This window comes from Pseudorca crassidens, chromosome 3, assembly GCF_039906515.1.
Source record: "Pseudorca crassidens isolate mPseCra1 chromosome 3, mPseCra1.hap1, whole genome shotgun sequence".
Lineage (NCBI taxonomy): Eukaryota > Metazoa > Chordata > Mammalia > Artiodactyla > Delphinidae > Pseudorca > Pseudorca crassidens.
The window spans coordinates 57,828,844-57,853,521 of NC_090298.1; the positions used below are offsets into that span (position 1 = coordinate 57,828,844).

Genomic DNA, 24,678 nt, shown 5'->3' on the forward strand with positions numbered 1-24,678 from the left:
GCTGAGCTCGCGGCGAAGTCCGTTTCCTGACTTTTAGAGGAAGTGGCGTTGCGTCACTTCCGGCTTCCCTCTAGCTGCCATCTTGCGTCCCCGCGTGTGTGCGCCTTATCTCAGCTGGTCTGCCCGAGACCCCCCTGAGCGCCAACCCTAGTCCCCCGCGCGGCCCCATTTCCGCTCCAACAAGGTACAAAAAGGCTTTGGACGCCGGCGTGGGAGGAGGACGGGAACGGGGGCGGGAAGTGCCCGGAAGGAGCGAGACAGGGAGGGACAGGGCTGAGGAGAGGAAGGCGATGCGACGGACAGGCGCACCCACTCAGGCTGACTCTCGGGGTCGAGGTCGGGCCAGGGGCGGCTGCCCTGGGGGCGAGGCGACGCCGTCTCTTCCTCCACCTCGCGGCGGAACCCGAGGACAGGAGCCTCAGGTACCGCGAGGCTTGCGGAAAGTGGCCGGGCCGGGCAGGCCCTGGCTAGGCCGAGGCAAGGCCAGGCCGGGGCCGGGGGGTGGGAGGCGCTGACCAGCTGTGGGTTAGAGCCCTTTTTCTGGGCCTTTAAAGAGCGGGGGAGGGGTAGGAAAGCGGGTGCTCTTTGGGCTCCCTCAGAACTGAAGTTCGGGAGCTTGGCGGGGTGGATTCGGGATCCAGGCCTCGGCCTGTGTAGGACGTTTATTCCGCTGGTGTCTTGGGAAATAACGAGCGTGGAATGCTAGAGTGAACTAGATCTTTCCTCGCTGAGGGTTTCCTGTTTTTCTAGATGAAAGAAACTATCATGAACCAGGAGAAACTCGCCAAACTGCAGGCACAAGTGCGCATTGGTGGGAAAGTAAGTTTTACTAGCGTTGGGGGTTTTGGGTTTGGGGTTTTTTTTTTTTTTTGAAGTTTTATGGTTTAGGTTTTTTTCTCCTTTGTATTTTTAATAGAATTGGCTTGTCACTTTGTCTCTAGAGGGCATTTCACAGAGCTTGCAAATCGTTATGAAGGGAGTGGCAAGGGATTAAATTAGGTGTACAGTGTAGTGTATCAGTGAGACGTGTAGGTTGTAAATTAGAAGAAAAAAATGCAAGCGAAGAGACAAAGAGAGCACTTAAACTGCAAACTGCTTTTATGTAGATGTTTTCAGTGTTACAGTATTTTAAGTAGAACAGAAGTGTTTCCTAATTTAATTAGAAAGAAAATGTCATTTTGGTTAGATCATCACGTGACCCTTAATACCCTTGACTTGTCTTGTCATTGGCTTTATAATCTAAGTTGTATACAGTCAGTGCTTGATTTTTATTTTATTTTTTTAATAACTAAGCTAACTGGATCCAAGTTTCAACTATCTTTTCAACTTTAGTTTATGGTTGTGGATAATTGTGGTACTTAATAGTTGGAAGTTCATGCCTCTTGTAAGTTAGAAGTTCATGCCTCCTGTAAATTAAGACCTTTTGTAATCTTTTCTTCGCTAAATACAACCCAGGGTAGTTGTGTATTTTCTAGGATGTTTGAAGATGTCATTCTTATAGGTACATTTTTTAAATTTAAGAGCAATGACTGTGGATTTGGAAATATTACCTGAGCAGATACCATTCCATTTTTGCTTTGTAATTACACTGAAACTGAGGGAATGAGAGTGATTGACGGGTGGGTTTTTAAATGATCGGTTTTTGTTTAATTGATCTTTCCTGGTGGCTGTTGGTCCCCTTCTAGGGGATTCTTTTTTGAACTTGGTAAGTTTTAGGTTCTCTAATTTGCTTAAGTCAGATGTGCACTCTAGCAGAGGTCTACCTAGTTGTATTTTATCTTGTGTTAGCACATTCCTAGTATTTAGCAAGGTGTGGTAGCGTGTTGAAACAGAGCGTGTCTTTACTTGGTAAAACTTGTAAAGCTTTCATGCTTCAAGTTTATTATCTATTAGTTTTTCTCACTTCAAGCGTTTACCTTCAAGTACAGTCTACTGCAAAATAGCCAAAACTTGCACTTAGACTTAAGTAATAAGATGTATATGTGTTAGTTACTGGATTTTGCCAGAAGTGAAAGTATCCTGATTCCCCCCATGCCCCCAAGCTGGTTTTCAAGATCTACACCTACCCATTAACAGCAGTAGGTATTTCTTGTCCTTTTTAGCAATTGTTATAAGCTAGGTGTGGCCTTCAGGTGCCAGGAAAACTCATATTCCTTGTGGGTCAGTGTTTGGGTGCTCTTATATTGGTATTTTTAACTATCATTCCTTTCAGTGCAGGTTTCAGAAGGAGTCATTTGAATAATGTGCTTGTGTGCCTTCTTTTTGTTGTTACGCTGATCATTAGTCTTTAACTTGTGAGTGACATCATTCTAGGGTAAAGGAAAGTCAAGGTTTTCTAGGATTCTTAAGGCTGATGAAGGATTAAACTTTGTTTAGTTAATGTAGGAACTATTTCTGTCATTGTAATACGGAAACATTTTCTTCACGTTTTAAGAAACCTACTTTGGAAATTGAAATTAGATGAGTTAGTGTTGCCTTAGAGAAATCTGAAAGCGTTAGGTACTTTTTAGGTAAATGCTATGAAAGCCCTTTATTTCAGTAAAAATTGAGTGTAAAGTGTATGAAACCTGTAGAATGTGGGCTGGTTTTGTTTTTAGAATCTTATAGTAGTTCTTTGGAATGTGTTTTAGAGAGGATTCTTTGGAAACCCGGTATCTACATCGCTTCAAGATGATCTTTATTAAAGGTTTTTGGGGGTGTTTGGTAACCAGTATTTTTTGTAGCTATTGATATTTTTTTCACTTAAACTATGATTTGTTTAAGCCTTTACTATTGCTGGATCCTGAGAGTATAAAATTTAAGAAGTTTAAAGTCCTTAGAGGGGGACTTTAATGCTAGTAGGGGAGATAGGCATCTTAAAAAAAAAAACAAAATGAAACAAAAACCCCTTTTCGCAGTGTAATATACATAGTGGAACAGAAGCATTTTCAAAATACAGAGATGGGAATGATTTGGTTTGGGGGTGTTAATGGCAGTTTAGGGAAGGCACAGAAGAGATGATGGCTTTAGCAGGATTTTAAAAGGATGAATAGGAATTGGTGTGGAGGTTGGGGGAAGGTGAAGTCAGTGGGTGATAGCCTTTCCATGAAGAGCCTTATGTGCTGCATGAATGGATTAGTCTATATGAGAGAGTCCATGAGAGTGTCATTAAAGAGTTTTGAGAAGAGGGAGATTGGAGATTTGGCATATATGTACAAGAGACAAGTTTTCCTGAAGCCTGTATTCTGTTCATTCATTGAGACGTGTGCTTTCAATGAATCAGATACCGTACTCAATACTAGGTCTGTAGCAATAAACAGAATCGAAGCCCTCGAGGACCTTACGTTCTAGTGAGGAAAGACAATAAAATATATTTCTTACAAGTGTTATGAAGAAAAATAAACCTGGATAGATAGAAAATGAATGTGGGAATTACTATTTTTCATTGGGTAGTTGGGGAAGGCCACTCCAATATGGTGACATAAGAACGGAGATCTGTAGTGAGGTAGGGAGCCATGCAGATGTTAGGGGAAGAAGGGAGCAGTATATGCGAAGGCTCCTGTTTGGCCATTTTTTTTTTTTTTTTAAGAAGATGTTGGGGGTAGGAGTTTATTAATTAATTTATTTATTTTTGCTGTGTTGGGTCTTCGTTTCTGTGCAAGGGCTTTCTCTAGTTGCGGCAAGTGGGGGCCACTCTTCATCGCGGTGCGCGGGCCTCTCACTATCGCGGCCTCTCTTGTTGCGGAGCACAGGCTCCAAACATGCAGGCTCAGTAGTTGTGGCTCACGGGCCTAGTTGCTCTGCGGCATGTGGGATCCTCCCAGACCAGGGCTCGAACCCGTGTCCCCTGCATTAGCAGGCAGACTCTCAACTGCTGCGCCACCAGGGAAGCCCCTCTGTTTGGCCTTTTTAAGGAACAGCAAAGAGGTTTATTTGTCTGAAGATGAGTTTACATGTGTGATAGAAGGTGGAGTGTCAAGAGTGGCATAGAGGGGCAGGGCAGATAGTGTAGGGACCTGCTAGGTAAGATAGATTTTACTTCAGATTTTACTATTGGATGCTGTAGAAGTCTATATATAGACATATTTGTGTCTTATGGTATCTTGTCTATGAATATTAATGGATGTTGATTTTTCTTTAATATCGAAACAGAAAAGGTTAATGGTTCTGGATATGGAGTTTCTAAATGAGGCTTAATTTAGGTTGGCACATGCTCACGTATAGAGCAGATAACGTAAAAAGTAGAACTCTGAAAAGATCATTTCTTTATATCTGACAAAACTAGAAGCTTAGAAGTTATGAAGGATTTTTATTTATTTATTTTTTGTGGTATGCGGGCCTCTCACTGCTGTGGCCTCTCCCGTTGCAGAGCACAGGCTCCGGACGCGCAGGCTCAGCGGCCATGGCTCAGGGGCCTAGCCGCTCCATGGCATGTGAGATCTTCCTGGACTCGGCACGAACCCGTGTCCCTTGCATCGGCAGGCGGACTCTCAACCACTGCGCCACCAGGGAAGCCCTGTGAAGGATTTTTAGACAATTCCTTTCATTGTCTTCTTTTGGCTTCCATCGGTGCCTTAATATGCCTACTCACTGCATAAAAGTTTGTGGTTATGGTAGTTTTCTTACACAGATTGAGAGGTCAGAAAGGAATTAGAAACTGTCCAATTGAAAATGACTCTTGTGGTATAAACATATGCTGTGTTCTTTCCTTTTCTCCCCACTTTAGGGAACTGCTCGCAGAAAGAAGAAGGTGGTTCATAGAACAGCCACAGCAGACGACAAAAAACTTCAGTTCTCTTTAAAGAAGTTAGGGGTAAACAATATCTCTGGTATTGAAGAGGTAAGTGTCAGATTTTATTTCTTTACAAAAATAAGACTTGATTGAAAACTTTAATGTTTGTGCGTTAAATGATTTTTTTGACTACTGCCAACAGAGAATTTCATCTCTCTCTAAAATATGTTTCTATTCTAGTATCAGGGAGATTGCTAAGTGTAAAAGGGATTAGATTGCACTTTCCATTTCAAGCAGAATTTTGCTTGTGCATTATGGTGACATACTATGTTACTTAGCCAGACTTCAGCTTTTGCTTAATACAGTGTTTGGTTTTAAAGGGATTTTGATGAGTGTTGCTAATTTAACAATTTTTTTTTTCTTTTTAGGTGAATATGTTCACAAACCAAGGAACAGTGATCCACTTTAACAACCCTAAAGTTCAGGCATCTCTGGCAGCAAACACTTTCACCATTACAGGCCATGCTGAGACAAAGCAGCTGACAGAAATGCTCCCCAGCATCTTAAACCAGCTTGGCGCAGACAGTCTGACCAGTTTAAGGAGACTGGCTGAAGCTCTGCCCAAACAATGTGAGTTTCCTAGTAGCAGTTTTGCCCAGGGTTACTGAGTTGTCAGTAGATTTCTAAGATTTAGGGTGCACGGTGGATATGAATATTTTTAAATTTGGAAATGCAGACTTTCCTCTAAGAAACATCAATTTTTATACTGATTTTAAGCAGGTGTTTTTAGTGTGTTGTAATATGCTTTGATCATTATACTTGCTTAAGTGAAATGTTTGTTTTCTACTAGCTTTCTGTTTTGGATCAGAGACTAAAAATTGTACCTTTATTAGCTGGAAATGATGAAAATGTTAATTTGCGCCTTTTTTTTTAAAATAACTGACAGTTGAAATATTTAAATACATTACAAATTATTAAACTTTTTCAGTTGTACAAATTCAGCTGGTATTACCAATAGTCTTTAAGAATTGGCCTCCTGCTATTCTGGTGTTTTTAATTATACTGTAATAAGGATTTTGTTCGGGGCAGAAAATTGTGTGGTTGAATAGGTGTATATCAGGGTATAGCTACTTTATGCTGAAGCTCTCTGATTAAAATTTTGAGGAATGGAAATGTAGAAGTGAGACAGGTTTATTATATGGTCTGCTGTTTAGTCATCCATGTTTTTCTTGAGGTTTGCTCCATCTGCTTTAATCAATTTGTGTGTGTGGCTGTTTTTTGTTAGTTTGTTTGTTTTGTCATGCCGAAAGGCCTAAGAGGTTCTAGAAAGTCTTAGGCTTTCAGAGGTAGGCTTTTGAAGGATTCCACTGAAAATTGTACAGTGCTAGTACTGTGAGGTCTCAGCTGTCAAGTGTAGTTCACTTTCTTGTGTAATAAAAGGAAAGTGGAGGCTTACCAGTCAGAGGTACTTTTAATTTTTTGATTATTTTATTTTCACTTCAGTAAAGGTTTTTTGGTATGTGGGTTTACCTGTACCATGTTGTAGGTGAGAGGGATTGAAAGGAGAATGGGTTTGGAATTTGGTGTGTTGGCTGGTACTAGTATTCTAGCTCATTTGTAGACGTCAGACTATCATGCTATTGCTAGTACTGTAAAAGAAATCCCAAATGTCACCATAAGCATAAGTTGTAACAACACTTGACCATTCACCTGTTGTTCTTTTGGTTAGTGTTCATTGAACATTTATATTTCCTTTCACAGCTGTGGATGGAAAAGCACCACTTGCTACTGGAGAGGATGATGATGATGAAGTTCCAGGTAGGAACTTTCACTTGTGGTTAAACTAGAGAATCTTAGCAAGGGAGAATGAAGAATCTTTGTACTATAGGAAAGATTACCTTAGGCCAGGGGCTGGGGAGGTATGTGAAATAGGGTAAAGTGGGGCAAAGGGAGAATGAGAAAAATAATGCAGTGTTAGTCACCTGGGATTTAGGTTTGTAGGCTTGATTTTTCTCTGTTTGGGATCCCAAGAAGGTATCTAACCTTAAATATTGTGTAAATAGATACGTGTGTAGTAACCTAAATATAATAGGTACTTGCAGATCACAAATGACCCTCGTTTCCTACTTTGAGATCCATAAATGTATGAGAAGGCATGGAGAAGTTGTAGAAATATCTTCTATATAATCATTCTGAAATCAGCAGAAAAACTCCTTTGGCAATCATGAGGCATTTTTCTGTTACTGGATAATTTATTTTGTTGTAAAACAGATATTGGGCAGTAGACTCCCTAGACTCAGAAATATTTCCACATTGCATAGACAGGTATCCTCAGGAATCCAGGAAAACTTCAAATTGTGTGTCATGGTATTCTTTGATTCTGTCCCCCATATAACTAATATTACTTAACTGTAATTCTTGGAATGGGGCAGGAATGGGTGGGACATATACATATTCTTTAAGCATTATATTTATGTCATTGGCAAGTTAATAATTTTCCTCTTTCCCTTGTATTAATTATATGCCAAAATATACACTTCAAAATATGCCAAATGAGTAGTGGTCTCATTAGAAATAAAAACAGGTGTCTAAATTTATATCCTAATTTAACTGTAGGATATATTTTGAGAGCATTTCCCTATCTTCTTTTTAAGACCTGATGATTATTTTTATAGACTTGGCTTTTTTTTCTGAGTTTTTACTTTTTTTTTTTGTTGTTCCTTTTCCTAGATCTTGTGGAGAATTTTGATGAGGCTTCCAAAAATGAAGCAAACTGAATTGAGTCAACTTCTGAAGAAGATAAATCTTGAAGAAGTTACTGGGAGCTGCTATTTTATATTATGACTGCTTTTTAAAATTTTGTTTATGGATCTGATAAAATCTAGATCTCTAATATTTTTAAGCCAAGCCCCTGGACACTGCAGCTCTTTTCAGTTTTTGCTTATATACAATTCATTCTTTGCAGCTAATTAAGCTGAGGAAGCCTGGGAATAAAGTTTGAAACAAAGATTAATAAAGTTCTTTGCTTAGTATACGGTTTTATATTTTATTTCATTGATACTGATTTCTACACAGAAAGCAAAATTGTTTATAGAAAGCTAATCATGGCATGTAATATGACTGGTAATCATGGATGGAATCTGATTAAAGATTTAAAATGACAGTATAAGTATCAAAGGTGGTTTAAAGTTCTTATGTCTGAAAACTTCTTTCTCCAGCAGGCCTCAGAGCTTCCATAGTTTGTGATGGGTGTAATTATGAGACTAGTATATTCCTTCGTGGGTAAGCAAGGAGTTTTTTTCTCTTAATATTGTCTATATTGTAAACATACACTGAGTGCCATTTATGTATTATAGCACTTAATTTTCTCTCATTTAATTCTCAATCTATGAAGTAGGGACTAGTAACTCCATTTTGTAGATATAACCGAGGTTACATCAAAAAAGTTAAAGTAGTTATTAATCTCTTAACTCCATTCTGTGTAGTGTATTCTCTAAGATACCTGAAAAAATGTAGTGTTTGTGTTAGGAATGTCACCTTATCTTCCTTAAGTGATAACACTTTAAATGAATAGGACTACTTTTTTCTTTAAAATTGTTTTTGTTACTTTTTAAGTTAACTAATATTGACATGCGTGTATACAGTTGTAAGAATTTTAACACGTAATATGACTGCCACCAGAGTCAGAATACTGAACAGTTCCATTACCCCAGAAAATTTTCTCAATGTAGGGCTACTTTTAAAAAATTGTATTAGCAATCATAATGCCTTAGGTTCTGCTTGCAATAATAAGAATTCATTTAAGTTTTCATACTAATTGGAGAGTACCTTTTGAAGGTACTATACAGCTATATCTAAAAGTTAACTGTTAACTCAAAAATGAGATGCTGTGCAAAAAATATTTGCACATCTTAACATTGTATTATTTTCTTCGAAGGATGTATATCAGTTCTGTTAAGGTATACTGCTACAGTAAGCAGGACTAAAGTCTCAGTGGTTTACAAAATTAGGAAACAAGTACATGTCTCCAGACTACTGTGGGTTAGGTTGGGCTGTGCTACATACTCACTCCAGGTCCCAGACTGATGGAGCAACCACTATTTGGGACACTCAGTTTCCTGGCATAGTGAGAAGATGGTGGGTCACCTGCTGGCTCTTAAAGTGATACAAGTATCACTTCTTGTATGTAACTGGCCAAGGCAAGTGGAGTGGCTTACCTGGAGGGCAGGGGGTTTGGAAGGCTTGGAGTAGGGCCTGAGGATTTGCATATCTGATAAGCTCCCAGGTGATGCTAGTGCATTTCCACTGGTGATGCTTCCTTTGAGCAGCACAATTAGAGATGTTCTCAACTCATCCCAACAGATTGCAGTGACAGAGGCTGACTTGAGCATGTGAAGATGGCCGCTGTCTGAATATCCTGATAGTTATTTGCCTTAGATCTGTATAGGAAAGGGACTAAATAGAGAAGTGCAATAGATTTCTAGGCTGCTGGCTAAGGTTAGTCCTGTTTTGCCTGTGCTTAGAGACTTTTTTTTCTCCCAACGACCTCTAAAAATATTTCTTTGGTCCATTATTTAAAGGATCTGGTGGTGTGTGTTGGTGGCAATAGACTGGTAAGAAAGGTTTTTCCTGTAACATTTTCAGTATCAAGATAGGCAGGGTTATGCTACAGTTAGAAATGACTAGAAACTTTAGTTGCTACAGAGATTTGTTCGTCAGGCTTGATGTTTGTGGTTTGCCTGTGGCTGGGCTCCACTTTACTTCAAGGACAGCCTCTAATCAGAACATTTCCAGTCTCAGGACAAGGAAAAGAGATGGCAAACAGTCAGCTGGCTCTTCAGACTTACACTGGGAAGTGATACACATCATTAAATTTCGGCAGCCAGAGCAAGTCACATACGTAGTCAAGTCTGATGGCCATGAGGATTGGGGAAGTATAATCCTCCCCCGGAGCAAGATAGCAGATTTTTTTTAAAACAATAATATAATCTACCATATCCTTATAATTTTTCTTAAATTGCCCACAATTCCTGTGTTTATTAAGCACTGTATAACTCATTTTATATCATCTTACTGATTGTCATAACAATCTCCCCCAAAGAGCCACATTATGCAGATAAGGAAACCCTTAAAACATACCCCTTAAGTGGTAGAGCGAGATTCAAACCCAGGTCTGCTGTTTTGATCTCAGTACCTACTGGAAAGAATTTCAGGTCCTGGCAGGCTGGAGGGGCAGATGATTCTAGTCTGGTTGATCTTTTGGCTGTTGTCCCAATTTGCTGGCTGTTGTCCACTGCTTTGAAGACTAGCCCCCAACTTACTTTCAGCTGGATCTGAACCAGGGTTACCCTAATGAAGAGATGGACATCGATTATGAACTGAGGATTCTAAGGATTAATACTCTTTATTTGTTGAACTAACCCGCCTGGAGTACACTTGTGTCATCCGCATTATAACCCTGTGTTGTAAGGGCAGAAAGCTACATTCTAAAATTTGGAAACAAGTTTAAAAAAAAAAATGGGTCAGAGGTCACTGACAGGTCTGAATTCTACCAATCATTTTTTTCTCTATTCCATAACACTGGATTTGTGCTTTGGTAGCTCTCCCTACCCCACCCCACCCCTTTAAGATACATATGTTGTTGGGAGAGAAATCTTAAGGGGACTAATAACAGTTTTTAGCCTTTCCAAAACAATAGTTAGAAAAGTCTTCTATTCATATAAATTTTCATGACTCCAATCAGCACAGTCTTGACTGCCATCTTTGCAGCGAGTTCTGGGAATGCAGGCACAGTCGGCAAAGAAAACAGTATCACATCTGTAGCCTGAACACTTTGGGCACTGTGAAACTAGACAATTTTATTTATTTTTAAAACCATAACTGTTAAAATGTCAAGGTGAACTGGAAAAGATACTATTGGAAAAAAAATAGCCATTTGGATTTTTAAAATAGGGAAGACTGTCCAAGAGGAATATTGCAGATGTTTATTAAAGATTCTACATATTTGGGTGAAAGAATTTGTACTCTGAAAAACCAAGAAGAGTACTGTCTCTCTCCATCAGCCTGAGAATAAACATACTGACACACTACATAAACAAGGAAAGGTCCGTATGAGTTTATACGTTCAATAAGCAAGGAAGAGAATCAGTATTTGGTAATTGGCAGCTAGCAAGAAAGATCTGTTTATACTTCTAGTCTTTTCTTGTCAACACATTGTTAGATAACATGCAACTCGTAGGAAGCATTTCTATTTCTGCCTTCCATGAGGACTAGACAAAAGGCAGGATATGATCTATTTAGTGTACTTTATTTCCGATGGGTCATTTACATTGTTGATTGGGGCCATGTGGTATTGGAATCGTATCTACCACCATGGTTTTAGAATAATCCAGTTTACCAGACTGTAAAGTGATCGGGGTGCTGCACAGTGTTAAACCACCATAGAGAACACTGTGAAAGGCAGAGAGGAGAGTGGAGGAGAAAGGGCAAAAGGTTAAATAACAACAACAAAAAGTCTTTGAAAGTCAAAGCATTCAACGGACTTTTTTTTGATCTTTACTAAAATTTCCAAAGAAATCAAACAATTTTGGTAACAGACAAAAATTGTTCGTCAAGGTTAATCTTTGTTAATCTTTGCAAATCTGGCTTTATTTGCTTCTTAGCTAGAGAACTCACCTACTTTAAATATGCAAACTATTGGAAGTGATAGAATTGCTTAACTGTGAATGAAAATATCCTTAGGAAGGTTTCTAAGCATGAGTTAATTTATGTGGCTGAAATGTAAGGGTAGCAACTCCAAGAACCCATTAAAACATTAATTACATATTTTCATCTTTACCTGATTCATCTGAACAATCCCCACAGTCGTTTCTTGTGTCACACACCTTGTCCACGTATGTCCAAGTCTTCTGGTTGGGACACTTGAATATCAAGTTTTGTGAGAGGCTGCTGGGCATTTGGCCTGTATAGACAACGGCATTATTTCTCATAGAAACATTCGTTCATTGATAATGTTTTAATTATAATTCTGAATTTTAGATATTAGTTGCTGGTGACTGCTTTTTAATTTGGATTGTTTGTCCACCTCAGCACAATATGTAGCAGACTCATCTTCACCGTGACTGCAGTCCAGCCTGCCGTTACAGAGCAGGGAGGGTGGCAAGCAAGTAGAGCGGTCCTCACACAAGAAGCCCAGTCGCTGTGAAGCTGTTTTAAACAGTCGATATGACAAATTGGAAGATTTATAAGACAAATACTGGATGTTGACCTATGCACCTGTGACTATGAACATCAAGCCCTAATAATAGAATAACCTGCTTTTAATAATCCACTTTCTTCTTCCCCCTTTTGCTTCTTTCTGTTGTTCTTTTTCCCATGATTTCCTCTCCTCCCTTTCTTTCTTTTTCTCCCCTGTGCTCCCAAACTCTCTAGGCCGACTTAGCTTGCATTTCTTGCAATGCCAGTGGCCTTTGGGTAAACAAGTATGTACTCACTCCTGCCTGAGAAGGAAGGTGACCAGGAGGGGGCAACAAGCCTGGTATCTGCTTTGAGCTTCTCCACACATTGGTTCTGTGTATCTGTGATTTTCTCTCTGTGCTTTTCTTAGCTAGAAATGAGAGCAAAGATAAATTGCTACACCAACCTCAAGGGGACACTGTGGGCTAAATTGAAACATGTTTAAGTGCAATGAATCTACTAAAAAATGTGTGGGAGTTTACCAGAATAATGTGATGATATTTTTAAAGACATGTAAGTACTGTAAAATTTTGATGGAAGTTAAGAGGTAAATAGCAGATTGGTAACACATATCTCAAATATTTACACGTATTTACACCTGAAATAACGTATCGCCAGAAAATTCTGGTTTGATGTGTGTAGTGGTAAACAGGAAATATTTTAAATACCTGGGTTAGAGTTGGTGAGGGCTTGGGGAAGGTGCGTTTTGTATCTTGAAAGTTTTATAGTTGGAATAAAGGTGCGTTTTGCATCTTAAAGTTTTATAGTTGGAATAAAGTTAAAAGTTTATATAGTTTTACAGGTAACACTACTGTGTGTATCCCTTAATCCATGAGGTTTATATAGTTTTATAGGTAACACTAATGTGTGTATGTATCCCTTAATCCATGAGGTGCTTGGACTGTGATTATGGCTGGTTTCACTCAAATTGCTAACAGTATTTATTACCCCACTCAACCTCATTTAACACTGAACGATATGCTCTCCTGTATTGTTCACCACTGTATCTCTGGTCTCCCTAAATATGGCAGAAACTCCTTGCAGATAGAAACCATATCCTGTGTAAGCTTCAGAGTTGGGTAGACCTGGAATGGAACCCCTGGTTTGTCGATTTTCCAGCTGTATGATCCTGGGCAAGTCACCTAACTTCCCTGAGTCTCTGTTCTTAATGGTTATGACAACCACTGCCTCTCAAGGTTGTTGAAAAGAATGGAGTAAAGATGAGATGTGTTAGGTGTCCAGAGCAATGGTTGGCACATAGCACGTGCCAACCATCAATTATCAGTGGACTCACTCCATATCACCCATATCAGGAGACTCACTCATTTTGGAAATACATGGTGGATAAATATACTCTTGCTGGTTGAGTGAATTATTGACAGATCCATCACCTAGGGAAGAGACATACTTGCAGGTTTTACAGGTATCCCAAAGGTGATCCCAAGACTGATCACAGCAGCCATCACTCTGAGCACAAGAAAAGCCATGCAGGAAATCCAGAGACACTGCCTCGTGGGAGGCCAGCATTGCTCTATCACAACAAAACACACAGACACAGAGGAGGACAAGTCATCTTGGGGCAGAAGCTCGGGCTGGGGGTATGGTGTAAATTAGCCAGCTGTTGTCCATGTTTATCTCAGTGTGAAAGGCAGGAGACAACATTCAGGACTTTAAATGTGTGCTTTGAGTTGTAGTGGTGCTTTTCCTGTCTAGTATCTAATTCAGTTTCTGAGCAACAGGCCTTTTGATGAATGGGTGTTGGTCCGTCGGTTGTAAATGAAGCTTTAAAATGAAGGAACAGGGCCAGTGAGATGGAGTGACTTCTGAGGTTTATGCTGAGATAAGGGGAACTGTCTCATCTCACACTCAGGTCTCCTGGTTCCCTATCCAGGGCTGTGGCTACTATGCCAGTGTTTCCCAAAACCTGGCTTTCAGGCTACCTACCTGAGAATCACGGAAGGAAATGCAGATTCCTGGGCTCCCCCCAGACATACAGAATCTCTAGGGGTGGGGCGGGGGGAGTCTGAATATTTTTTGAGCACCTCAGGTCACTCTTAGACACACCACAGTTTGGGAACACAGCCCTGTGCCAAAGATGAAATGCAGACTTTGGTCTTGGGTTCCAAGCATTCCAAAGGACATTGCTTGCTGGTTCTGGAGTGAGCAGTCCTGGAAGAACAGGAGAGGCAGCTGCCTGACTGGTTTTACTGGCACACCACGAAGAGAAACACTGCTCAGACTACTCTTGATCTTTCCTTAGAGTTCAGCAGCACTGCCTTTTGCAAACAGTGAGACTCACCCTTGATATTTCTGCAGTGACCCATTGGCCAGAGTTCCTGATATCTCTGAGCCTTCTTCTGGGGCCTGAGTCTGCAGTCAAACCCCTTTGTGTGTAAACAGTACATTGTAATAGAAGAGAGACAGGATGGCATCTTTTCATGGGAACCAGTCCTAGACTCCAAGGCTTTTTTTGTCCCTCTGACAAGTATAAACATTATCTCCAACACCTAATAGTGCTTCAGAGTCAACAGCCCTGTCACGTAGCTGTGAACATTCACATTACTGGTGAAGAAACATAGGCTTAAAGAATCTTAGGGTCACAGCCGGTAAGTGGTAGAAGCAAGTGCTGGGACGCAATCAGACACGCCAAGGCTTTTTGCCACTTCACAGAGCTCCACTGAAGATCCTCCCTCAGCTGGGTCACAAACACCAGGAAGCTCTTGCCCCTGAAACCAAATTCTTCTGCTCCTGTGGGGTCAGTGTTACTTTGTCCTTCCCACAGCAGCTACAGCCTTTTAAAATGCTCTCACTCTTTGAAAATCCCCCTCTGGGACTCTATCCTCTGCCTATAATTGGGTATATAGAAGAAAGCTTTACGTAAAAAGATTTTTTATGTAGTCAAATTTGTAATAGGAGATGCTAAATGCTAAACAATGCTAAAACACTTTCAATATTGAAACATCCATTTACTGGACTTCCTTGGTGGTCCAGTGGTTAAGTCTCTGTAAGTCTACTGCAGGGGGCACAGGTTCGATTCCTGGTCTGGGAATCAAGATCCCACATGCAGCGCGGCCAACAAAGACAACAACAAATCTGTTTACTAAAAGTGATCAAATAAGCTACTCACTTTTATATGTGATTGGTTCTCAACTGTGCAAAACAGTCATATAGAAACACTAAGCATTAAAACAAAGGCCAGGAGAGCTACCAGTGGCTGTCTCTGGATTGTGGTTCATTTGTTCATCATTCATTCCTTCAGCAAATATTTATGGAACATCTGTGTTGGGCAGTGTGCTAGGCTCCATAGATACAATGGTGAACAAGACAGATGGATATTGTCTGCCCTCGGTGAGCTGACAGTCTAGAGTACTATGTGATTTTTAGCAGAGAGGGTTTGTGTCAGAAACACAAGGGGCTGCTTTTTAAAAATTCATATATCGTTGGTTGTTTGGCCTCAGGCAACCCAACACTGGAGCCTACCTGGGTTCTTTGGTGGGGCTAATAACAGACTCTGGGAGGGCTCATGCCAAGGAGTACTTCCCAGAACTTCTGCTGCCAGTGTCCTTGTCCCCGTGGTGAGCCACAGCCACCCCCCGCCTCTGCAGGAGACCCTCCAACACTAGCAGTTCTCTGAAATGTGTGTTGAATACCATTTTGCAAATGAAGAACTGATATGGAAGAAGCTGTCTAAAATTCTTTTTAGAGCTGAAAGCACTTCAGAGATCTCCTGCCCAAGTGGTTTTCAAACTTCTTGTCATGCAATCCCTTTCCTCAAAAGATACAAACCCAAAAAGACTATAAAAGAGAAGCAAGAAGAACTACAATCCTGCAGCCTGTGGAACAAAAACCACATTCACAGAAAGATAGACAAGATGAAAAGGCAGAGGGCTGTACCAGATGAAGGAACAAGATAAAACCCCAGAAAAACAACTAAATGAAGTGGAGATAGACAACCTTCCAGAAAAAGAATTCAGAATAATGATAGTGAAGATGATCCAGGACCTCGGAAAAAGAATGGAGGCAAAGATCGAGAAGATGCAAGAAATGTTTAACAAAGACGTAGAAGAATTAAAGAACAAACAAACAGAGATGAACAATACACTAACTGAAATGAGAACTACACTAGAAGGAATCAATAGCAGAATAACTGAGGCAGAAGAACAGATAAGTGACCTGGAAGACAGAATCATGGAAATCACTGCTGCGGAACAGAATAAAGAAAAAAGAATGGAAAAAAATGAAGACAGCCTAAGAGACCTCTGGGACAACGTTAAACGCAACATTTGCATGATAGGGGTCCCAGAAGAAGAGAGAGAGAAAGGACCAGAGAAAGTATTTGAAGAGATTATAGTTGGAAACTTCCCTAATATGGGAAAGGAAATAGCCACACAAGTCCAGGAAGCGCAGTGAGTCCCAAACAGGATAAACCCAAGGAGAAACACGCCAAGACACATAGTAACCAAATTGGCAAAAATTAAACACAAAGAAAAATTATTGAAAGCAGCAAGGGAAAAATGACAAATAACATACAAGGGAACTCCCAAAAGGTTAACAGCTGATTTCTCAGCAGAAACTCTACAAGCCAAAAGGGAGTGGCATGATATACTTAAAGTGATGAAAGGGAAGAACCTACAACCAAAATTACTCTACCCAGCAAGGGTCTCATACAGATTCAATGGAGAAATCAGAAGCTTTACAGACAAGCAAAAGCTAAGAGAATTCAGCACCACCAAACCACCTCTACAACAAATGCCAAAGGAAATTCTCCAAGTAGGAAACACAAGAGAAGAAAAGGACCTACAAAAACAAACCCAAAACAATTAAGAAAATGGTAACAGGAACATACATATTGATAATTACCTTAAACGTGAATGGAATAAATGCTCCAACCAAAAGACACAGGCTTGCTGAATGGATACAAAAACAAGACCCATATATATGCTGTCTACAAGAGACCTACTTCAGACCTAGGGACACATACAGACACATACATATGATAGTGAGAGGATGGAAAAAGATATTCCATGCAAATGGAAATCAAAAGAAAGCTGGAGTAGCAATACTCATATCAGATAAAACAGACTTTAAAATAAAGAATGTTACAAGAGACAAGGAAGGACACTACGTGATGATCAAGGGATCAATCCAAGAAGAAGATATAACAATTATATATGCACCCAACATAGGAGCACCTCAATACATAAGGCAACTGCTAACAGCTATAAAAGAGGAAATCGATGGTAACACAATAATAATGGGGGACTTTAACACCTCACTTACACCAATGGGCAGATCATCCAAAATGAAAATAAATAAGGAAACAGAAGCTTTAAATGAGACAATAGACCAGATAGATTTACTTGATATTTATAGGACGTTCCATCCAAAAACAGCAGGTTACACTTTCTTCTCAGGTGCGCACGGAACATTCCCCAGGTCACAAATCAAGCTTCAGTAAATTTCGGAAAATTGAAATCATATCAAGCATCTTTTCTGACCACAACGCTATGAGATTAGAAATGAATTACAGGGAAAGCAACGTAAGAAACACAAACACATGGAAGCTAAACAATATGTTACTAAATAAGCAAGAGATCACTGAAAAAATCAAAGAGGAAATCAAAAAATACCTAGACACAAATGACAATGAAAACACGACGGTCCAAAACCTATGGGATGCAGTAAAACCAGTTCTAAGAGGGAAGTTTATAGCTATACAAGCCTACCTCAAGACACAAGAAAAATCTCAAACAATCTAACCTTACACCTAAACTAGAGAAAGAAGAACAAACAAAATCCGAAGTTAGCAGAAGGAAAGAAATCATAAAGATCAGAGCAGAAATAAGTGAAATAGAAACAAAGAAAACAATAGCAAAGATCAATATAACTAAAAGCTGGCTCTTTGAGAAGATAAAATTGATCAACCATTAGCCAGACTCATCAAGAAAAAGAGGGAGAGGATTCAAATCAATAAAATTAGAAATGAAAAAGGAGAAGTTACAACAGACACTGCAGAAATACAAAGCATCCTAAGAGACTACTACAAGCAACTCTAAGCCAATCAAATGGACAACCTGGAAGAAATGGACAAATTCTTAGAAAGGTATAACCTTCCAAGACTGAACCAGGAAGAAATAGAAAATATGAACAGACCAATCACAAGTAATGAAATTGAAACTGTGATTAAAAATCTTCCAACAAACAAAAGTACAGGACCAGATGGCTTCACAGGTGAATTCTATCAAACATTTAGAGAAGAGCTAACACCCATCCTTCTCAAAATCTTCCAAAAAATTGCAGAGGAAGGAACACTCCCAGACACATGCTATGAGGCCACCATCACCCTGATATCCAAACCAGACAAAGATACTACAAAAAAAGAAAATTACAGACCAATATCAGCGATGAATATAGATTCAAAAGTCCTCGACAAAATATTAGCAAACAGAATCCAACAACACATTAAAAGGATCATACACCATGATCAAATGGGATTTATCCCAGGGATGCAAGGATTCTTCAATATATGCAAATCAAGCAATGTGATACACCATATTAACAAATTGAAGAATAAAAACCATATGATCATCTCAATAGTTGCAGAGAATGCTTTTGACAAAATTCAACACCCATTTATGATAAAAACTCTCCAGAAAGTGGGCGTAGAGGGAACTTACCTCAACAAAATAAAGGCCATATATGACAAACCCACAGCAAACATCATTCTCAATGGTGAAAAACTGAAAACATTTCCTCTAAGATCAGGAACAAGACAAGGATGTCCACTCTCACCACTGTTATTCAACATAGTTTTGGAAGCCCTAGCCACGGCAGTCAGAGAAGAAAAAGAAATAAAAGGAATACCAACTGGAAAAGAAGAAGTAAAACTGTCACTGTTTGCAGATGACATGATACTATACATAGAGAATCCTAAAAACGCCACCAGAAAACTACTAGAGCGAATCAATGAATTTGGTAAAGTTGCAGGATACAAAATTAATGCACAGAAATCTTTTGCATTCCTATACACTAATGATGAAAAATCTGAAAGCGAAATTAAGGAAACACTCCCATTTACCATTGCAACAAAAAGAATAAAATACCTAGGAGTAAACCTATCTAAGGAGACAAAAGACCTGTATGCAGAAAACTAGAAGACACAGATGAAAGAAATTAAATGATACCAACAGATGGAGACATATACCATGTTCTTAGATTGGAAGAATCAATATTGTGAAAATGACTATACTACCCAAAGCAATCTACAGATTCAATGCAATCCCTATCAAATTACCAATGGCATTTTTTACGAAACTAGAGCAAAAAATCTTAAAATCTGTATGGAGATACAAAAGACCCCAAATAGCCAAAGCAGTCTTGAGGGAAAAAAACGGAGCTGGAGGAATCAGACTCCCTGACTTCAGACTATACTACAAAGCTACAGTAATCAAGACAATATGGTAGTGGCACAAAAACAGAGACACACATCAATGGAACAGGATAGAAAGCCCAGAGATAAACCCACGCACCTATGGTCAACTATGACAAAGGAGGCAAGGATATACAATGGAGAAAAGATAGTCTCTTCAAAAAGTGGTGTTGGGAAAATTGGACAGCTACATATAAAAGAATGAAATTAGAACACTCCCGAACACCATACACAAAAATAAACTCAAAATGGATTCGAGACCTAAATGTAAGACTGGACACTATCAAACTCTTAGAGGAAAACATAGGAAGAACACTCTTTGACATAAATCACAGCAAGATATTTTTTGATCCACCTCCTAGAGTAATGGAAATAAAAACAAAAATAAACGAATGGGACCTGATGAAACTTCAAAGCTTTTGCACAGAAAAGGAAACCATAAACAAGACGAAAAGACAACCCTCAGAATGGGAGAAAATATTTGCAAACGAATCAACGGACAAAAGGTTAATAATCTCCAAAATATATAAAGAGCTCATGCAGCTCAATATTAAAGAAACAACCCAATCCAAAAATGGGCAGAAGACCTAAATAGACATTTCTCCAAAGAAGACATACAGATGGCCAAGAAGCACATGAAAAGCTGCTCAACATCACTAATTATTAGAGAAATGCAAATCAAAACTACAATGAGGTATCACCTCACACCGGTTAGACTGGGCATCATCAGAAAATCTACAAACAACCAATGCTGGAGAGGGTGTGGAGAAAAGGGAACCCTCTTGCACTGTTGGTGGGAATGTAAATTGATACAGCCACTATGGAGAACAGTATGGAGGTTCCTTAAAAAACTAAAAATAGAATGACCATATGATCCAGCAATCCCACTACTGGGCATATATCTAGAGAAAACCATAATTCAAAAAGACACATGCACCCCAATATTCATTGCAGCAGTATTTACTATACCTGGTCATGGAAGCAACCTAAATACCCATTGACAGACAAATGGATAAAGAAGATGTGGTACATATATACAATGGAATATTACTCAGCCGTAAAAAGGAACGAAGTTGGGTCGTTTGTTAAGACGTGGATGGATGTAGAGACTGTCATACAGAGTGAAGTAAGTCAGAAAGAGAAAAACAAATATCGTATATTAACGCATGTATGTGGAACCTAGAAAAATGGTACAGATGAACCGGTTTGCAGGGCAGAAATTGAGACACAGATGTAGAGAACAAACGTATGGACACCAAGGGGGGAAAGTGGCGGGGGGGCGGGGGTGGTGTGATGAATTGGGAGATTGGGATTGACATGTATACACTGATGTGTATAAAATGGATGACTAATAAGAACCTGCTGTATAAAAAAAGAAAATTAAAAAATTAAAAAATAATCATATATCACAAGCTTCACTGCTGAAGATGGTGGTTTACTAAGTCTGGGATGGGGTTAGAGCATAATATACTTTTTTAAAAAGCTCCCTTAGTGATTCTGAAACCCAGCCAGGATGATAAATACTCTTCTAGAATAGAGGTCTCCAACCTTCTATCATCGTATATCCCTTCAGGAACAAAACAAATAAATCAAATAAAATTAGCACTTCCCTACAATATATAAATATTTATGTATATAAACAACAAGGTTCTACTGTATAGCACAGAGAACTATATTCAATATCCTATGATAAACTGTAATGGAAAAGAATATATAAAAAAAGAATGTGTGTATATATATATATATATATATATAACTGAATCACTGCTGTATAGCAGAAACTAACATTGTAAGTCAACTATACTTCAATAAAATAATTAAGAAAACAAAGTAATATTCTCAAAAAATTATGTATAAATTCTGTGCCTGCGCTAGTCCACTATTATATCATGTATATTGTAAAATATTGTCCAAGACTGAAACTTTAGAAGAATGAAATTAAATATACTATATGAAAATAAAAGTTCTAATATTTTCTTCCCTGAACCCACTGGAGCCTCTTGTGAGTCCTGTGTGGTTCATTTGGAAATGACTTCCTTAGTCTAAAGAATAATGGGGCTGTGAGTGGCAAACAAAAAAGCTGCTTTTAAGAACTCATTGCTTATTTAGTGCCACGCCTCAAGGGTGTTCAAAAGGCTAATGCAAATACTTATCATTAAAATAGAATTAGACATTCAAATAGACCTCAAACATTAAAATGGAATTAGAACAACAGAGCATATCTTTTTACCTCAGGGGCTAATGTGTAATTGGAAATCATTTCATTGCAGGTCAACAAACATGAGGAAACTTTATAGGGTCTCTGGGCCCTAAAATCATCTTAACTAAGCCCTAACAAGAAAGAAAGTGTGCAGACTGAGAAATGAACAGAGGAGCTTGCACAAGGCCTAGGGCCTGAAGCCTGCAGTGAACCAGGGCCAGCCTGGAGCTGTGGGATCCTGAGTAGGGGCTGGAGCTGGACTGTTGAGCTGAGGTGCCCAGAGGGCAATAAGGCTTGGGCTTGGACGGTACTTCCTGACTTGCTGCGGAGACCCCGTCCGATGCAAGGCCAATTTTCATACTGAAGAGGGCAGCAGAGAGCAAGGAATGGGCCCTCACTCTTAAATGCTTTCAGAAAGCTGACCAATAACCACCACTCTTACTTGCTCAGGAGAGGCCTGGACAGGAAGGACCAGAAGGGCCAGGAGGTATTCACATCTGTCCCCTGCTACTCAGGAATAAGTGGCCAGGGCATTTCAAAGCATATAGAAGTCAACCTCTAGCCACTTGGCCCTGCCATTGTGATTGTTTTCCATTTGTAAGCAGGATGAGGGTTGTTTAAGCACCTGCACGTAAGCTGTCTGATTCACCGTCATAGTGGACCTGTGACGTAAGGGGGATTATAGGACTGTTTCATAGATGAGGAAACAGATGCCTAAAGATGTAAACACTTGCCCAACCTTCCAGAGTCAGTTAGTGACACAGTTGGACTTGGACTTTAGTCTCCCAAAGGCAAACTGTTTGACTTTTCCCACTAAACTCTTCTTTCCTGGAGTTCGTCAATTTCTCAAGGATCTGTAAATTCTCTATGAGAAATTTAAATTTTTGTTTTCATGGTGATGATCATCTGTAACAGTTATTATAAGCAGATTCTGAATCATATGGATGACCACACTTGAGTAGTGGCATGTATCATCAGAATCCTTGTTTTTCTCTTTTGATTTGTGTTTATCTTTGAGTTTATACCAAGTGTAATCCAGTTGCCTTCTTGGTATACTCTATCACTGAGATTTTTTGCAGCAGGCTGAACACAGAAATGTGGGAGAATTGAATCATCTCAGGATACACAGAATACAGGCATGTCAGACTAAAAAGGAACTTACCTCATAACGTCCGTGTTCATGTTTTCAATAGATGTGCACTGTGGTCTCGGTCTTTGAAAATATCAATTTTCAACCATTCAATTAACAATAATTTTAGTAGTCTGTATGTCTTGAAGAATGGTCTGTTCTGGAGGGCAACAATAATTGGATTAGTCGCCCATTGAATGCAGACGAATATCTTCAAATCAAAGAGAAAACTTTACAGAGTTATCAAGTAACATCTGCGTTGCTCACTTACAGCGTGTTGGTTAAGTGGAAGGTTTCCTCCTCCTGAATTACAAACAAAGGCTGGGATGCATTAATACTTCTGTTTTGTGTGCAAACAGATGTCCTTGGGAGTTGTATTTTCAAACTCACAATATAGAAAAAGACCAAATATATGAGCAGACCTGAGCTAACATTTTTCTACTATTAACTGCAAATTGGCAGTTTAGTTTCTGCAAGACAATATCATCCACTTACCTATCACATTAAATTAATATCACAGATTTGAATTTCATTAGCTTTATGGCATTTGATTTCACTTTTGTTCTGCAATGATATGGTAACCTATAAACATGGAGTTTATACATTTTTATGCCTGTACATATGGAAATAACACTATAATAAAAATTAAAACGATAGTTGGGGGTCTGCAATAATTTCCCAAGAATGTGAAGGGGTCCATTCATTACCTGGTTTGAGGAACTTACACTCCAGGACAGCTCACCTCTGAGCGCTGCCCACAGATTCCATTTCTTCCTCTTTCTTCTTCCCTAACATCAGCCCCAACTCTTACTGTAACTCCACACTGAGCTCCTGAGCCCATCAGGGGACTCTCCTTTTTGGGAAAAGTTTTGAGACCCTAATCTCGTTTCAGTTACCTTATTTTATATATGAAGAAACTGGGGCCTAGATGGATAAAGTGTCTCTAATTCAAGGTCACTAGAGACTGTAGTTGGCTCTCCTGACCCTTAGCAGAGGCAACAGATCCACAGAAAGAGGGCAGGGAGCAGCAGTCATTATTCGCACAGGCCTGCTCATTTCCTGTTTTAAATGGGAGGCCGACTCGACCGCAGGCATGACACAGGGCATTAGGAGAGGGGTTATTACGGGTGCAGTGGACTTCTCACCCACTGGCCAACATGGTGCCCAAACTCCCAGCCTGAGCCTCCTGCTTCCCTGAGCCAAGGCTACAGACTGAAGGGCACAGTCATTGTACCGGGAGTCAGCAACCTGACCCTGGACTTGGATCTGCCAAGGAGGAGCAGGCAGCCTTGGGTGAGCCTTTACACCTATACAGGCCTCAGCTTCCCCTTCTGTAAAATAATCAGGGTTATGGTAGAATTTCAGTGTCTCCCAGTCTTCCCTGAAGGTGAGCACCCCTCGGAGTGTTTCTTAAAAACCCACATTCCTGGGCTTCCCTGGTGGCGCAGTGGTTGAGAGTCCGCCTGCCGATGCAAGGGACATGGGTTCGTGCCCCGGTCCAGGAGGATCCCACATGCCGCGGAGCGGCTGGGCCCGCTGAGCCTGCGCGTCCGGAGCCTGTGCTCCGCAACGGGAGAGGCCACAGCAGTGAGAGGCCCACGTACCGCAAAAAAAACCCAAAAACGAAACAACCCCCCCCCCGCCACATTCCTGGGCCCCAGCCCAGATTTGGAATATCCAGGGGCAGATGCCTGGTAACTTGTATTTAACAAGGGCCTCAGCTCAATGCTATCATCAGGAAAACACAGGACTTGTTGAGCACTGAGGCCTCTGCCAGCTCTTAAATTCTGAGTCATCAAAGGCCCTGGATACACTGCAAGAGTGGCTCTGAGAGGAAGAACCTGGAGTCAGTATCAGCGGTTCACTCCTAAGAGTATTGTCGGTGAGTCGCTCAGTAAGGCTCTGAGGGACTGGAGAAAGAGGATGCGTGAATTTGAATCAGAAATTAACTGAGAGAGGGCAAGGGCAGGCCT

General features: G+C 40.0%; 1 protein-coding gene across 4 annotated transcripts; it reads left to right on the forward strand.

Annotated features, from left to right (window-relative positions):
- Positions 1-25: 25 nt before the first annotated feature.
- On the forward strand, positions 26-23,322 carry BTF3 (basic transcription factor 3). 4 transcript variants are annotated; one of them, XM_067730981.1, is made up of 7 exons: positions 196-422; positions 751-819; positions 4,706-4,819; positions 5,140-5,341; positions 6,473-6,529; positions 7,930-7,993; positions 11,801-12,753. In XM_067730981.1, exons 1-7 carry the CDS (start codon positions 291-293, stop codon positions 11,913-11,915), a joined length of 753 nt encoding a protein of 250 aa, XP_067587082.1. In that variant the 5' UTR covers positions 196-290; the 3' UTR covers positions 11,916-12,753. The 4 variants fall into 4 exon arrangements, with proteins under 4 accessions (XP_067587081.1, XP_067587082.1, XP_067587080.1 ...); XM_067730980.1 differs by lacking the exons at positions 196-422; positions 7,930-7,993; positions 11,801-12,753 and adding exons at positions 26-184; positions 7,442-7,743; XM_067730979.1 differs by lacking the exons at positions 7,930-7,993; positions 11,801-12,753 and adding an exon at positions 7,442-7,743 and having other exon boundaries at positions 201-422.
- The last annotated feature ends 1,356 nt before the right edge of the window (positions 23,323-24,678 follow it).

What these genes read in the sequence shown, in the direction of transcription:
- BTF3 (XM_067730978.1), top strand. Translation starts at nt 18,013, where the DNA reads ATGGACAACCTGGAAGAAATGGACAAATTCTTAGAAAGGTATAACCTT.